The 15,879-nt window shown below is 47.4% G+C and overlaps 1 protein-coding gene across 13 annotated transcripts in view; it reads right to left on the bottom strand.

The window, feature by feature from the left end:
- TBC1D1 (TBC1 domain family member 1) overlaps positions 1-15,879 on the bottom strand; it is a 224,117-nt gene that overhangs the window by 11,313 nt on the left and 196,925 nt on the right. For all 13 annotated transcript variants that reach the window (XM_044387658.3, XM_026508719.4, XM_044387659.3 and 10 more), the window contains 2 exons: positions 8,214-8,458; positions 7,520-7,679 (listed from right to left, as the gene is read on the bottom strand). In XM_044387658.3, the coding sequence (XP_044243593.2) occupies positions 7,520-7,679; positions 8,214-8,458 (405 nt within the window). The remainder of the gene's footprint in view (positions 1-7,519; positions 7,680-8,213; positions 8,459-15,879) is intronic.

The following is a 15,879-nucleotide window of genomic DNA, read 5'->3' as shown; positions in this document are numbered from 1 at the left end:
AAATGCAGAAAGTTAAACCAGGCCAGTTTCTGATGAAATAACATCGTGTTTTCTTGTCCACACATCAGAGCAGGATGGTGGGAAACATAAGACCAAATTGCAAACTTTATTTCCTTTTTAAGTGCCTGATATTTCAGATAAGGTTGTCAAGACAATATTGCAAATAATAAAAGAAATATAGATAAACGTACTAAGATTTTGTCACAGGTTCAGATAAATCTTTTTTGTTATTGTTCTAAAAATATATTAAACTCAAACATCCTTCAAAAGCTAGAAGAAAACTTTTTATTAAACTATTTTTCTAGAAATGCTCTGGGGTTTTAAAGGAATTACTAAAACACATTGTTATGAGTAAAACTGAAAGACTTAGACACAGAGTATCAGAAATTAAGATAGAGTAAAAAAAAAAAAATGCACTTCTTCCCCCTGTTTTGAAATAAGGAATTGAACTAAAAGATCTCTAAAATCTATACAATGTCTGCAGAGTTGCAAAAGTACATTACTAAATACTTTCCAGTATGCTGGATTTTAGCTTAACAATGGAGTAAAAACCATCTTCCTTCAGAGAAATTCAAAGAACTCTGTCAGAGTTATTTTCCAGTTCTTGCCATAGTTTTTTCTTAGAACAGTTGGCCAATGTTAGCAATCCCTACACTGACTGGACGTGGTGACAGGGAGGGCAAATGGCCCGGGCAAAGGGGTGAGCAGCCGGCCTCGCCCTGACTCCCCCTTCCTCACAGAGCTGAAGCCACCTGAGAAAGAGTTAAACTGTCCTGGGGCCAAAGCACACTCCTAGCAACTAACTGTTGGATGACTAAATTCAGGAAAGTAACCTAACAACTGGAATTAAAAATACAAGAGAAAAATATAATGTTAAAGACGAGGGCATAAATCTAATCAGAGGCAACTGTCAACATGGTGGGTGAGGGCTGCAGGATAATGAGAGAGACAAAGACGTGTTCATCAAGTCCTGGAAGACAAAAACAGGTGAGAGGAAGAACCCCCCAGCACTGGGCTTCTCTGGGGGGTTTAGCAGGACGAGGCAGAAGGGCCTTTAAGAAACAGGAAAGGCTGGAAGCTGCTGACACAGGGAAGGGGCAGGGGCAGGGATCCGCGTCGGAGTGGTTTGTGGACAGTGAACAGGGCAGGGGCACCAGCCGGCTGGGTCAGCCCTGGGGGTGCCCTGTGACCTTCCCCAAGGCCTCAGCCACACCAGCAGATCCGGTGCCAGGGTGGGTGTCACCCGTCTCTGTCACAGAGCTCAGGGCCACACTGCTTGCACAAACATCACAACTGCTCACGGTTCGGACGACCCTGGGAAGCTGGAAAGGCCCCAGGAAGCTGGAGGAATGAGGGCAGCCTCCTTAGGTGTGGCTACAGAGGCTGGGAAGATAAATTAGAGAACTGGTCGTTATCTTTGAAATCTGAGCTTCTTAGGGGAAGTACTATGTGTATCAAGTCAGCCCTATGTAAGAATATTCTTGTGAAATGTATGCTTTATGAAATACATAGTCTAACCCAAGTAATTCATCACTACAGAAAATAAAGATCTCAAACAGCACCATAACTAAGATGTTTTTAAAAAGAAATATTTCCCAAAACAAATTTGAAGCTTCTGTGGTTTGGACAGCAAGGCTTCCTTTCAATAGGTCAACATTTACAGCTGAACAAATATTGATGGCATCTATCAGAATTAAGTACCAAGCATTCTGTGCAAGGGTCCTGGGGCAGGACTGCATGACTGGCCCAGCTGCCACAGCTCAGTGTCTTTAGTCTGAGAGACATGTAACTAGAAACTAGACAGAGTGCCGCATCTAAGCCAAGTAAGAGAAATAATTATCGGGAAGTTTTATGAGCACAATCAAACATGCAATCCATATCAGCAATCTCGTAAGGCAGACAACAGGTCTTCCATGTTTTATTCCATTAGGATTTTGGTGGTTTTGTTGTTATTGCTGTTGTTGTTTTAGAGAGGGGGCATGGGGACGGAGAGAGAATCTTACTTAAGCAGGCTCCACACCCAGCATGGAGCCAGACATGGGCTCGATCTCACAACCCTGTGATCATGACCTGAGTTGAAATCAAGAGTCAAACGCTTAATGGACTAAGCCACCCAGGCGCTCCAGGATCTTGGTTTTTATAACACATCTGCTTAGTGGAGTGCTCCCTAGCATTCTAAACTGACTTTTCTGGGCTGTTTGAAGGAAAAATAAAAAATGGGAGAGGTGGTGGGGTTTCTTTGTTTTGTTGTTACACTCTTTGAAAATATAGCCCTGGATATACTTGTCTTGTTGGGTCTGTCTGTATTTACTATAATACAAATGTTCTTTCCTAATGCTATTCCCAGCACCTTAAGAGCACTTACCTGTCTATCTGCTAAGTTTCTCTCATTAAGTCAGCAAGCATTCACTGAGCATCTAACATATGCCAGGCTTTGTACTAGGCACTGAGATCAAGCCCTGAACGAAAGCACAAAGAGCAAATTGCAGACACACCAAAAGCTGTTGGTTTGGTAGAGTTACACTAGGTGTTATGAGAACAAAAGGGATGAGAAAAGTCTAAGGAAAGGCGGCTGCTGAACCCAATCTTGAAGAATCAATAGAAATCTGCAAAGTCAGGAGTCAGGAAGGAAGGAAGGAGGAAAAGAAGGTGCAAATGCCCAGAGGTGTGAGAGCAGCACACCATGTCCGGGAGCTTGAAGAGCATGGTAAGGCAAGAGCTCCGGCTCTGTGGGGCATAGGGTGGGGCCAGATCACCAGGGGCTTTCTGTCCAGACATCAGCATTCTAACTACCCAGAACATGGGAGGGGTCACCCAAGGCTTTCTGTTCCCTTTTTTCTGAGTAGGTCAGGACATGGGTAAGGAGGTGATGTTAACGAGATCCAATGTGAGTCTGATCTTTGCCAAGGCTATTTAGCTTTAGACAGAGAAAAGCCGCCACTGAGGAGACCACCCTGAGTCCCACCCCGGGGGCCTGCTGCCAGCCGCAAGATGCTTGCCTAGCGCTGCTGGAGGCCCGCTGCTCCAGGTGCCCACCCTTCTGAAGACAAGCCGGCCGGCTGTCCACACGAGTCAGGCTGGGGAAGCTCAGCCCCAGAAGCTCGTCAGCCTGGGGAGGCCTCGAATAAGGAGCTCATTTGGGTGTACGATGAAGGAATGTGTCTGAAGAGTTAAAGGAAGGGTAGCCCCCGCAACCCTCCTGCCCACCAAGGTTTTGCTTGGAGGCAGGGACTACTAAATTTATCTGACTAGCCTTGGGGAGGCAGTATCTATAACCCTTAACAATTACTACCTTTTTCTCCTTCTGGAAATTTTAGAACTTAACTTTTAAGGAATACTAAAGAAAAACATTACCTATAAACCCACTCCTCCAACCCAATTATTTTCATTTTTGTCCATCTTCCAATCCTTATACATTTACATTCTGGAAATGAAAAAAAAAAAAAAAAAGCCTCTTTGGAAAAGTGAGTTCATCGCCTGCATGTAAAAATCAGCACACGAGAAAGCGAACTGCGGGCGCCTCCCCAGTGGCCCCAGGGAAGCCGTGCCCCCCACACTGCAGCCAACGTCCCTCCCCTCCTGCTTCAAGCCACCCAGATATAGGCAAAGGGCTTTATCAGGCAGGAAGTAAAGGGAAGCTGAAATTTGGCTGACTGGGCCACTTTTGCAAATTATTTGCTGAGAACAATGCAAATAACTACTTTCCTTTGAGGACGCTTCAGCAGCACTGTTGTTCTGTTATTGTGTTAACCTATGGGAACTCTGTTTGAAACGCCCCATGACCTAAAGGTGCAGTTTTCGCAGGGCGGTTGGGGGGGGGGGGGCATCTACGCAAAGCCCAGGGCCAGTAAAGCAAACTTACCCTGCATCCTCTTTTCCAGCCACCTTTGTCATTGTCAAGGGCAAGCCCTCTCCTAAGTCTCCTGGGAGGCTGGGGTGCTCCAGGTGTGCGAGCCCCACCTTCCTACTGGGACCAGGTGGGAGGAACATGAAGGATGATGGCAGGTCTGCAGCAGGACTACGGCACAAACAGAGCTTGCACAAACTCACTTCCCTACTGCTGGTCACATTCCCCGGGGGAGCCTTTTTTCCTGGCCATTTAAACCATCCTGTTTTCCTAAGTCTATTTTAGTCCTAAAGCCTCTCTGAATCCTTCCCTGTATTACAGGTGGTTTCTGTGTTTTCTGCCAAACCGTTCCTTTCCACCCCCCACCTCCTACTGCATCGACTTGGCAGCACACCCTCCAGCAAACATCAGGAGCCTCAGACCACAGCTGCCTCCTCCATCGGGAGCAAGCCGGGTCCTATTTTTCAGATTCCACCCCCCCCCAAAGGTAGGTGTGATCTGAAGGTGAACACAGCAAGCACCTCTCCTGGGACCCCTCTCCACCCGGACTAGACACCTACAGGAGGAAGCTATTTCAACTCCATGACACCCAGGCAGAAGGGCTGACATTCAGGAAGTGGGATCACCACGGGAGGGGTAAGGCACGCACATCGCTGCTGGTGCTCCTCCGAGGAGCACGTACTTACTGCGAAGTGACCTGTTAATTAATATGAGTTATGCCATCTGCAGGCTGAGAACCCCGCACGTAGGTATGAAACGGTGAACAGCTGACAAAGGTCCATTTGTGTTTGGGGTTTATTCAGGCCCACAGGCTTACAATGAAATGGGCTTCAGGCCAAAATAGACTACAGGGTATGAATGGCAGGTTTGGGGATTTAAAACTAAGCTATCCACCATCACGGAGCTAAACAAACACGGTTCAAGTCACCAATGCTAAATACAGAAGTGGTTTTTAAAAACCTGTCCATGGAACCTACTAATAAAACGGTTTGGTTTTAAGTACTGGTAGATGGAATAGATTGTCCAAAAACAATCAAAACCAAAACCAACAGTTTTTGCAAAATGACATCACACGCAGTGCCGCCCTGAGTTCCCACTTCCTGCCTACACTCTGAGGAGCCGTAGCCAGCCGGACACGGACCATGCAGTATAGCAGGGCTCTGTGGGACCCAGGAGTCACACGCACGGGCATCTTTACTCATAATGCAGGAGAGCCTCCGAGACTCACACTGATTATGTAATAGAAATACCCTGCTCTTGGGGCGCCTGGGTGGCACAGCGGTTGGGCGTCTGCCTTCTGCTCGGGGCGTGGTCCCGGCGTTGTGGGATCGAGCCCCACATCAGGCTCCTCCGCTATGAGCCTGCTTCTTCCTCTCCCACTCCCCCTGCTTGTGTTCCCTCTCTCGCTGGCTGTCTCTATCTCTGTCAAATAAATAAATAAAATCTTTAAAAAAAAAAAAAAGAAAAAGAAATACCCTGCTCTTGCCGGCTTTAGCTCTTCATTTATGAAGTCGTCAGAATGTGCTTAGAGCTGCGAATGTGCTCGAACAGGAGGGCTGTCATCTCCAAGGCAGACTTAGTTTGTTGTTCGTGCCTCTTACTTAATGCAAGGAGAGACTCTTTCCCAGACGTCTGCGGCCCTGGCGTCCCCAGAGCTACCTGCAGGGCAGCCCCTGAAGGCCAGGCAGTGATCCCTCAGTGCTGACCCTCCCGATGGAGTCCCCTTTGCAGAATTTTTTCTCACAAGTGCTGTAATTCGATGCTTGAGCTGTTTCCAAACCATGAACACCAACCCCCGCTTCCCCTCCCACCTCTTTCGATCTTCACTCCTATTACACTGTTTTGAAAAATACAGTAAAAAGTCAGGAGAAAAAGTGGACTAATGATTTTCTTTTCAATTTCCAGAGTAAGAAAACTAGAAACACACACACATTTTTGGCAAGAAAAGACTTCAGCCTACAGCTAGAGATCTTATGATTTTGGTGACTCTTTTGTTAGTAAACTAAGACAATTTTCAGGTTTTTTTTTTTTTTGAGGCTTTTATAATTATCTTCTTTTTACTTATTTTTATTTTTTTTGTTTAAAGATTTTATTTACTTATTTGAGAGACAGAGAGAGCACAGGCAGGGGGAGGGGCAGAGGAAGTGGGGGAAGTAGACTCCCCACTGAACAGGCTCCACCCCAGGACGCTGGGATCAGGACCTGAGCTCTGAAGGCAGACGCTTAACCAACTGAGCCATCCAGGTGCCCCAATTATCTTCTTTTTAAACTATGGTATAAAACCTTCATGAAATCTCTCACTAATGATTTATTTAACCAGGAGAGATTTTTTTGGTATCTCTTTTTTTCCAATTTTTTTTTTTAAGGGACAAAAATTAAGAATCAGTTTGGGGAGGGAGTTATGCAAAAGGGGGTGGGGGTAGTGAATATTTTAAGAACACAGATTCTTCTAGTAAAGCCCAATGGGCCATTCTTTAGAAGTTGTTATGGGTAGGAGTAAGAATAAAAATATAGTACTCTGGGGGAAAGAGGTGCGAAGACCAAGTCGGTGCCCACCTACATTAAAAAGCAAATTTCAGGATTTCTAGAATATAGATCTACAAAGCTGTCTTTCCCAAGCATGCCAAAGGAGTCCTCTCTCAATGGCTCTGGACACAACTCCCCTGCTTTGAGATGTTCTCTAATTCCAGAAGCAAATCTAAAAAAGTATGAGAAGATTAGACTTTTAAACTTTCAGGTGACTGAACATCAGTAACATTTTAAAAACACTTGATGGGTGATGATTACCAATTTTTTAATAACCTCCACAGTAAAAAAAAAAATTTTTTTTTAAAAACCTGAGTTGTCAAAATGATTCTTTCACTCTGAAGTAGGGAAAACCCACTGTGCAAGAACTGCCCGTGCTCACAGCGTCACTCGGCCCCTCGAGCGCAGCGCACGTGCTGAGCCCTGCCATCTCAAGGCCACTCTGAGACTCTGCATGTGAACACCCGCTTAACTCTGACAGAGACGATCTTCTCAAAAAGTAAATCAAGAAAGTAGGAGATGGTATGACATGTGAGCCACCTACGGTCACAGTGGGGCACCCACGTGGAAGGGGCTGAGGCGTCGGGGAAGATGAGGCTGGGGCCTGTGAGGGTGGACCAGTGAGTCATCAGCACGGGGGTGGAGGGGAGGGTCCTTCCAGAGTGAGCTGGCAGAGGAAACGAAGAGCCAAGGGCAGGGGAAGAAGAGAAACGGGAGGAGGAGATGTGAAGGGAACTGAGAAAGAACAGAAGCCTAGAAGTCGTCAGTTGAAGTTTTAAGGGGCCATCAATGCACAGAGTCTCAGGTCAGAGAGGTTGAGGAAGACGGTTCATGAGAGACACATGCCTGGAATACATGCACGGGCCCCTGGCCAAGTCGTTAAAGATGTCTGCTCTGGACAAGAGACAAGTGGGTCTAAACCCCCCCAGATGACGGCGTCCAGGGAAGCCCACTGAGTACCAGACGCGAAGCTGGTCTTGAAGTTCGCAAAGCCCAATGCCAACTAGACTCCGAATGTCAAACAACACCCTGTTCTTGTCGAAGACATAGGTAGAAAAGTAAGGAGGCTCACCAGGGAACGAGAATACACGTTTCCCACCTGAGAGGAGAAAGCTGGTTCGGGCAAACAGAGGGACACACACTTACCAAAGACTCTGGCTACAAATCCCAGGGGGAACTGTGAGGCAAACACGGTGAGAAACCAGGGGGCAGCATAGAGGCTGGGGCCGATCTCGTGCTCCTCGAGGTGATTGTAGAGGTCTCTGTGGTAATCGTGAAGAAGCCTCGAGAGCTGGTACATCTGGATCTGTGGGGACAGACGGACACACACACACGCTATTTCATTAACTAAAAGCCATTTCATTAACTAAAAAATTTTGACCCATGTAACACTTCCCACAGATACTGTCAGGTTCTGTGTTCTCCCCAGTAGCTTTAATATAGGTGCACCTGCCTTCGAAGAGAGTGGAATTTTCAAGTTAATCTAGTATTGTAACACACGACTCTTTTGGGGCTTTTGGCCTTGATGACTAGATTCTTTTTGATCCAAAAAAGGCAGACAGGCCTGGGCTGAAGCCCCAAGTCGGCCACTTGCTAGCCAGGTAACCTGAGTTAAGGTGAGCCTTCCCATCTATAAACTGAGCTGATTAATAGTGTCTTCCTGAGGCGGTACGTGCAATATGAAACACTCGGCGTCATGCCCAGCCCAAAGTTAAGTGCTCAGCAAGGACAGCTACTCCAGCGTTAACTGATGGTGGGGAAGTTCCTTAGAGAGACCTGGAAAGGGATCATAAACATTTTTGGCATTTGTCTCTAGCAAATACATTGGAACGCTCTCTACCTGTAAAATAATCATGTCCGGCCGATACTGTTTCCGCAGTCCCATTTCAAACATCAGAAACTTGAGCATGTTAAATGCCTCTTCCTCACCCATGTGAAGCAGCAAAATGCCTGCTACAAAGCTGAGACCTTGGCAGTATCCTACTTCCTGGTCTAGAAGCGAGTAGGCCTTCAGAATGTTGTAAAGTGAGAGCTGCCCCGCTCCCAGCTGGGCAGAGAAGTACGGATGTGTTGGAAAGGTTCGCCCTGCAAAAACAACACACGTTAGATGTGACTAAAAACAGAAAGCCTATTGAACCAGAAGTCCGACGTGCTTCAGGTGCAGGAACAGATCTTTGGAAGCTGGATCATAAACCAGCTCTGTAAACAAGGGGCACGTGGCTGTTCTTAGAATAAGGCGGGCAATTAAAAAAATCAGCAATTATTGATGCTTTTTTGGTGGGGGTTCAGGTGAGAGAAATCAGGACTACCCTCCGTCCTGTAGGTATCTGGATTTCAAGCTCCAGCAAAAAGAAAACTGTTGATCCTCTAAACTTAAGCCTAACTCTCAAGAGGAGCAGACAGCTGTGGCTCTTCACGGGCAGGCAGCCGTGGCCTCATGGCCCTACGGACACTCGCCATCAGCTCTTCCCAGCCTGCTCAGGTTCTGCCTGCAAATGCTTCACACCACGTGTGTATTTCTGTACTTTTAAACCACAAGCAGAGCTTTCAAACAGCTGAGAAGCAGCGGGTGTTTTCTTTTATACAAAACAGTTACCTTCCAGAAAGAAGTTTAAAAAAAAAAATTAAAAACCCTCAACATCCTGATTATTTTCACAAAAAGCTGATGTTCAGATAAGGTTTAAAGACTTCTTTTGTCCAGGAGGCTTTTGTGGCTGATATCTGTCAAATCCCACCTCACCTCCCTCCTTCTGGAATGTGCCCAATGGGGAATTGTGTTTCCAGGGAGAAAAGTACTTGATTGAGAGGAGAACCGTCTAGAGCCACGCCGAGGGCTGAGCTTGGACCCAGGTGCGAATGAGGGCCTCATCTGGATCAGCAAAGGCAGAAGGTGCATCTAGGCTGCAAGGTAATTGTTCCCCGGAACTATTCTGCATCAACAAAGGGAGGCTGATGCTTTTGCGTGTTCTTCCTCAGCCTCATGAGAAAGCACTTAATCCAGATCGGAGTGTCTGACCTTGATTTAAGAGGGCAGCAACAGTCTAACTACTTTCCTGATTTCTTCTCCTGCGTTCATTTCTTGCCTGCTCTACCTCTCCCCCCAACGAACTGTCCCCAAACGCACCCGGAACGTGTCACCCTCACTGTTAGAAAGCATCCAACAGCCCCCAGGGCTGAAAGAACCAAGTCTACACACCTTGCCTGCGAGCTCTGCACACCTCCTCGCCCACTCTCCCAGCTTCATCCCCTGCTCCAGGGCATAGCCTCAGAGGGGGGCAGGGGTGCGTGTGGAGCGGCAAGGGCCCTGTGAGTATGAGGAGGTACTTAGCCCCAGGCACTTTCCTAGTCTCCAACAGCATGTGCGACGCGACTGTAATGAAACATTTTCCAGCAGCCGCATTCAAAAAGCAACACGTAAAATTAATTTCAAGACCGTTTGTTTAACCCAACATATGCAAATGTTATTTCAACACCTAAGCAATACACAAATTACTGAGACATTCTGCATTCTTTCCTTTCATGCTAAGCCTCCGACACCCAGTGTCGTCCTCATACCGACGGCACCCCTCAGTTTGGAGCAGCCATGTTTCCAGCACTCAGGAAGCACACGGGACCGCTGTACTGACCGCACAGGTGTAGCTCTTTCCTCCGATTCTCCAAGGGGTGAGGGCAAATGTATACAGGAGGCTCTTCACGCCATCACCCCCTCCTGCTGCCAAGCAAACGGTGCCCTTCCCACCTCCGTGGATTTTGCACGTGGCCGTGGCCCTGCCCCAGCCCGGGACATAGCCCTCCCTCGGACTCCCTCTGGGTCTCCAACAGGTCTAGGTGGCGGAACACACAGGCCTCACGTGGCATGCAGCAACCCGGCAAGGATCTGGTCCCCTTTCAATCAGTCCCTGTTAGCACTTCTGCTTACTGGATACCCTCTCATATCAGATACTACGCCCACCCCCAGAAACAAGAGCTGGCACTCATTGGCCCTGTTTGTGGAGTGGGCATTTTTAAACTTATTTTTACTTTTATTATTATAGTTGACATACAATGTTATGCTAGTTTCAGGGGTACAACACATTGATTCGACAATTCTACACGTTACTCGGTACTCAGCAGGATGAGTGCAGTCACCATGTGACCTTATTACAGTACTACTGACCACATTCCCTATGCTCGACTTCTCATCTCTGTGACTTATTTTGTAACTGGACATTATATCTCTCTCTTCATTCCCTTCACCTATTTCGCCTCCCCCCCCCCCCGCAACCACTAGTTTCTCAATGTTTGAGTCTATTTTTTTTGTTTTGTTTTTTAGATTTCACATGTAAGTAAAAGCACGTGGTATCTGTCTTATTTCACTTAAGCATAATACCCTCTAGGTCCATCCATGTTGCAAATGGCAAGATTTCATTCTTTTTTTTACAGCTGAATAATATTCCACTGCATATATACCACATCTTTACGCAGTCATCTATCGATGGGGGACATTCCTCATTTAACCCTTGCAAGGCTCCTAAGAGGAGGAGCCCAGCAGGCTGGGGAGGGACCAGTGCCACTTAGACCACTCAATAACTGTTAGATTTGGGGAAGGGCATTCACAGGCATCATGTCTTGTGTAATCACAATGGCTCTGTGCTTAGAAGGGTCTCATGCTGGGTTTAATGCTCTGCTGTCACAGTCTTGAAATTCTTAATAATTTTTGAACAAGGGATTTCTGCATTTTCATTTTGCAACAGGCCCTACAAATTATATACCTTGTTTGAGGCAGGCAGCCCCCTAGTAGCTTCCTGGGATTGCTACAGCCACGTTGCCCACAGCTTTGCCACGAAGCAATTAAGAGAAAGCAAACCTTAGGCCAAATTCCATCAAACATATGACCTTTATTAGCATGCTGATGTGAAAAAAGAACCGCATAAAAATTTCTCATGCTCTGTCCTCAGGCCTCCAACAAGCACCTCTTGGGAAAGGTTCAGCTGGAGGAGGGTACTGTGGCAGTCTGATGGCAGAGCCAGGCCACCAATGCTCCCACACCGATGTTCCACAGAGCACAGGGACACGGGCCCAGTGGGCACTGGCCTCATGTGTTGTTCCAGAGCCACTGGTGGCAAGGCCCAAACACTTTCTGATCAACGACAGATCTTGAATGTTATCCAAATTTTCACCAATAAAAAATTACATGTAGCAGCTCTTATGCAAAGAACAAACCCTCAGTACATCAGCAACCCTGTTGCTGGAAGTCCCTGACTTCCAGAACTTCCACAAGCCAACCAAGCATTCTAGATGGGACAGGATTTATCTTACAAGACCATACCTCACACTGGTAATACTCCATGAAGCATTTTAGGCAGGTCCCCACACAAACAATAACATCACTCTCATTTTATTCACGAGAAAAATGTGCCAGGTGAAACATCAGCCCAGCTATGAAGTGGCAAACCCAGGATCTGAACACGGGTCCTGAACTCCAGAGACCGAGTTCTCATACTGCAGATGGCGAAGTGAAAGCTATGGGAATTGGGGAAACATAGCTATTACCACTCGCGGTGTCCCCAGCTCATAGCACGAGCTGTCGGGAGGGCCAACGTCCCGCATTCCTTTCTTCATGGAGAGTTCACGACCTCCACCTCCTCAGCCAAACCGTCCCCTGGGGAGTCCCGGCTCCTCCCACTCGGTTCATGTTTCCTGCTTTACATCTCACCCAGCGCTTCCACACAATCCCTCGTACCTATATTTGTCCTAGCCGTGTGACCTTGGGGACTTGGCTAATCCCCCAAAACTCCCCATTTCTCCTTACTTGCTGGGGGCGGCTGTGAGGTTAAATGCAGGAGGCTATGCGTGCCTGGTGTGACGCCGCACACAGCCGGCCCTGAATGAGTAATGGCCACTGGGGTGGGGTGTTCCAAATGGCCACGAAGCCTGCTTTCTGAGAAACAGGGTTATTCGTGTAAAAGATCTTCTCAAGCAGCAGCACACAGCACACCTGCTCCGTGCCCCGAAGACTCTGCAGGCAAGATGTGGGCTTTTCAAAGTACTCATGTAAGCGCGGTAACAGCAACACCCGCCCTGTACTCAGAGCTCCCTGGGTGACAGGAACTGTGCCACGGGACCGAAAGACCAACCTTTTCTTTGCCCTTATGAAATTCACAGTCTGGTAGAACCAAAGACATAAATCCAGAAAATTCAAGTATTTACTGACCAAGGACTTGCACAGGGTGCTGGGTGCCAGAGGGACGTGGCCCTGCTTGCATGGGGCTTCACGAGAATGAGAGACAACTTCAAATGCCTGATGGTTCTAGTGGGTCTCTTCTACCAGGTGGTGGTAACAAGAACCGAGAGGGGAAGTATGGATATACAGTTACGGAGGTGAGCCCGAAAGCCGAGAGGCCTGGCCCAGACACAGCACAGGAATCCAGGAAGGCTGTCTGGAGGAAGTGACTCTCCAGCTGAACCAAGCAGGGGAAAGAGGCATGAAAAGAGTGAGGGGGAGCACACAGGCAGCAGGAACACCACGGGCTGGGCGCCAGACTGCTAATGGGCACGGCCCGCAGGTCTGGGGCTGGCCATCAGGAGAGAGGATGGGAGAGTTAAAAGCAAGGCCTATAAGTGAACGACTTGGATACCAGGCTTAGCGTGTGGGCCACGTAAAGGCCATGGGGTCAGCACAGGCCACTAAAGGGTCAGAGACATGTGCTTCCTCGCTAACGAAAACTCCAAGAGCCAGCATGCAAGATAGCCCAGGGCGGGCAGAGATCAGAAGAGGTCAGCTGGGCCATGAGCCAGGGAGCAGTCACAGGCCCTTAACTTGGAGAGCAATGCTGGGGCAGCAAACAGGGCTGGACTCCAGACTTACCCTCGGGCCAGGCTTAGACCGAGAGAAAGGCGTGCAGATGGTGGAGTTTCTAGCATGGGAAACAAGTCATCAAAATGAACTGATCGGAAAGAGCAGGCTGGGGGAGAGGGCAGAGCACCAGCAAATCCCTACCTGGGCCTATAAAGCTGGGGGATTTCATAAATGTGACCAACTCCATAGAGTTCTGCAATCTCTCAACCAAAGCCCTTGAAGGAAACGCACATCACAATTCAGAATCTGTGAATTTTACAAAGGTGACACAGCACGTTGGTTGTACATTGCCTAACCCCTAGCAGGCTGAGGGTAGCAGCCTGGAATCACACTTACACGTCTGCAGAGACACACAGGAAAAGCCACACTGGGGACAACAGCCAAATCTGCTAAAGGCCTCATGGCAGTTCGAGTCAAATGTTGCCTCCAAAGAATTCAGGACTCACTACGTTCTGCCAAAAATGAGTTACAAGAAAACTTTTGTTTTTCATCTTTTGGGTTTTGGAATTGCAGACAGAGGATTATGGACCTGTATTAATTTCTATTACAACTTACAGATTAGGTGAGAGGATAAATCATAGAGTATTTTTAAGGGAAAGTACCCTTTCTGCTTCCGGATGCATAGCTTGAATCAGGCTTAGCAAGTCCTATTCAACTTTGCTCCTGGAGAACCCACTTTTATGAAAGTGAACGAGGGTAACTGCCTGGACAGAAGGGACTCCTGTGGTAAGCAGGAAGCTCAGGAGCATATCTGAGGAACAATGAGGTTTTATTTGAAGGCCTCGGACACTTAATATAAAGGAGAAAAAAGACACGATGGGTGTGGGGTGGGTACACTTCTTGGACCAGGATGGAACTCAGTTCTCTTATTTCACCCATGCCACCCGAGCAGGAGGCATTACGCTCCCCATTTTTAACAGTGGAGATAAAACCCACAATGTTTTTAGAATTTCGCTGAACATCTTACACACAGCATGGATACGAGCTCTGGTGAATGGAAAGAAAACCCTCCTAAGTGGATGTGTCCACGAGGCAGTGTGACCAAGTACAGGGAAGTAGCCCACGATCCCAACTGAGGCATTCGTATATAGCTCAGCATGGACCACCTAGCCTCTCTGAACCTCAGTCTCCTCTTCTTGACAAAGGGAAGAATTCATACTTTGTGGCAATGCCTGGCACAAGTGGGTAAGCAATTAACGGTGCTCCAGCACGGGCAACAGTCTTCAGATATGCCCCACAGAAAATATACAAAAACCCAGCTTCCAACCAAGACAGGGGAAAAAAAAAGGCACACATACAACAGTTCTGTAGCATAAATGCACAACAGTTTCTAGTTTAAGGACGAGGTGCAACTACTGCTTTACTGACCTAAGCCTGAACATTTCATGTTCTAACAGACCTCCAGAGGCAAAGGAAAGTTTTAGCCCAGCAACTGATTTCTGTGAAATTGGGAATTCATAAACATGGGGACCTGAAAGTGGATATGAATTCCAAATAATAGCAATACTAAACATCATCGCCATCTAGATTCACCAAAACACCTGTGAACCCAAACTTCCAGATCTTTAGTTATTACCCAAACCAATCCAGTCTTTCATGTCGCAGTGTCAGACGCTGTCACTGATTTTCTTTATCCAAGAAGCCTGTCCACACAGACCTGACCAAGCTGAAACAAATGTCCTGTGTGTTTCATGAGATTCCCAGTGCGACTTCCTGTCCCACAGAGTCTGGGACTCAGCAGAGCAAGACAGGCCCCCACACCCACTCCCAGGCTGGGGAACAGTCACAAGTCTCTGGTCTCCGGCTCCTGGCTAAAGGAGAAGGATGACTGCCCATCTGCCCTTGTAATGCAGTCCACATATTATTACACCAAATTCTATCGGGGCGGGGGGGGGCACTGTTTTCCTACATTGCATTTTTCTAGGTCAATTGTTCTCCATGTATGGTTGGTCTTTCAGAGGCCCATGAGGTCCCCCCTCTGTTCTCCAACTGTGTATCTATCTATGCAAGGTTAGCTTTTTCTTCATATATTTCGAACAACATAAATGCAACAGACTGAATGTAGAAGCAAAAATAAGAAACCAGTTAATTCTATTAAGCTAGACATTAAAATGTAAAACAATGCCTCTCACTAAATTTTTTATTTTAGAAAATGCATTGTTCATAACAATATGTTTATATGTGTATGTTTATTATAGTTCTTTTAAAATACCACCACAGCTCACCCACACTCCTGAGTACACGCCCAGGAAAGGGAGGAGGCAGGCCTCATGAGCAGAAGGAGGACCAAGCAGATTAACAATGTTCCTGGACAGTCTGCATCTGCATCCACATAATCCAGTATCGAGAACTCTAACCCCATGTAGAAGGTACTAAGTTAGACTCGGAAGAAAAAAAGAAAAAACTCCTTTTATAAAGACCGCATCTCCGCATGTGAATGCCCAGAAGGGGACTGGAGTCTTGGGCAGTGCACACGCGAGAACACGTTTAGCCCCTTGTACCTCACTGCTCGCTCAAAGCACACTAGCTACGAGCAAAATGCTGTTTACCGTTCTTGTTCGAAGCCTGTGGAAAGATCCTCGAGTGAGAGTCTGACTCAGTGGGGCAGGCTGCAGAAGGAGGCACCCCGCCCACCCACCTGGGAGCAGCATCCTGGCGCCGGGAGACT

Source organism: Ursus arctos, unplaced genomic scaffold, assembly GCF_023065955.2.
Source record: "Ursus arctos isolate Adak ecotype North America unplaced genomic scaffold, UrsArc2.0 scaffold_9, whole genome shotgun sequence".
NCBI classification, from domain to species: Eukaryota; Metazoa; Chordata; class Mammalia; order Carnivora; family Ursidae; genus Ursus; species Ursus arctos.
Note: the sequence above shows the minus strand (reverse complement) of the source record. Positions and strands in the feature narration are given on the sequence as shown.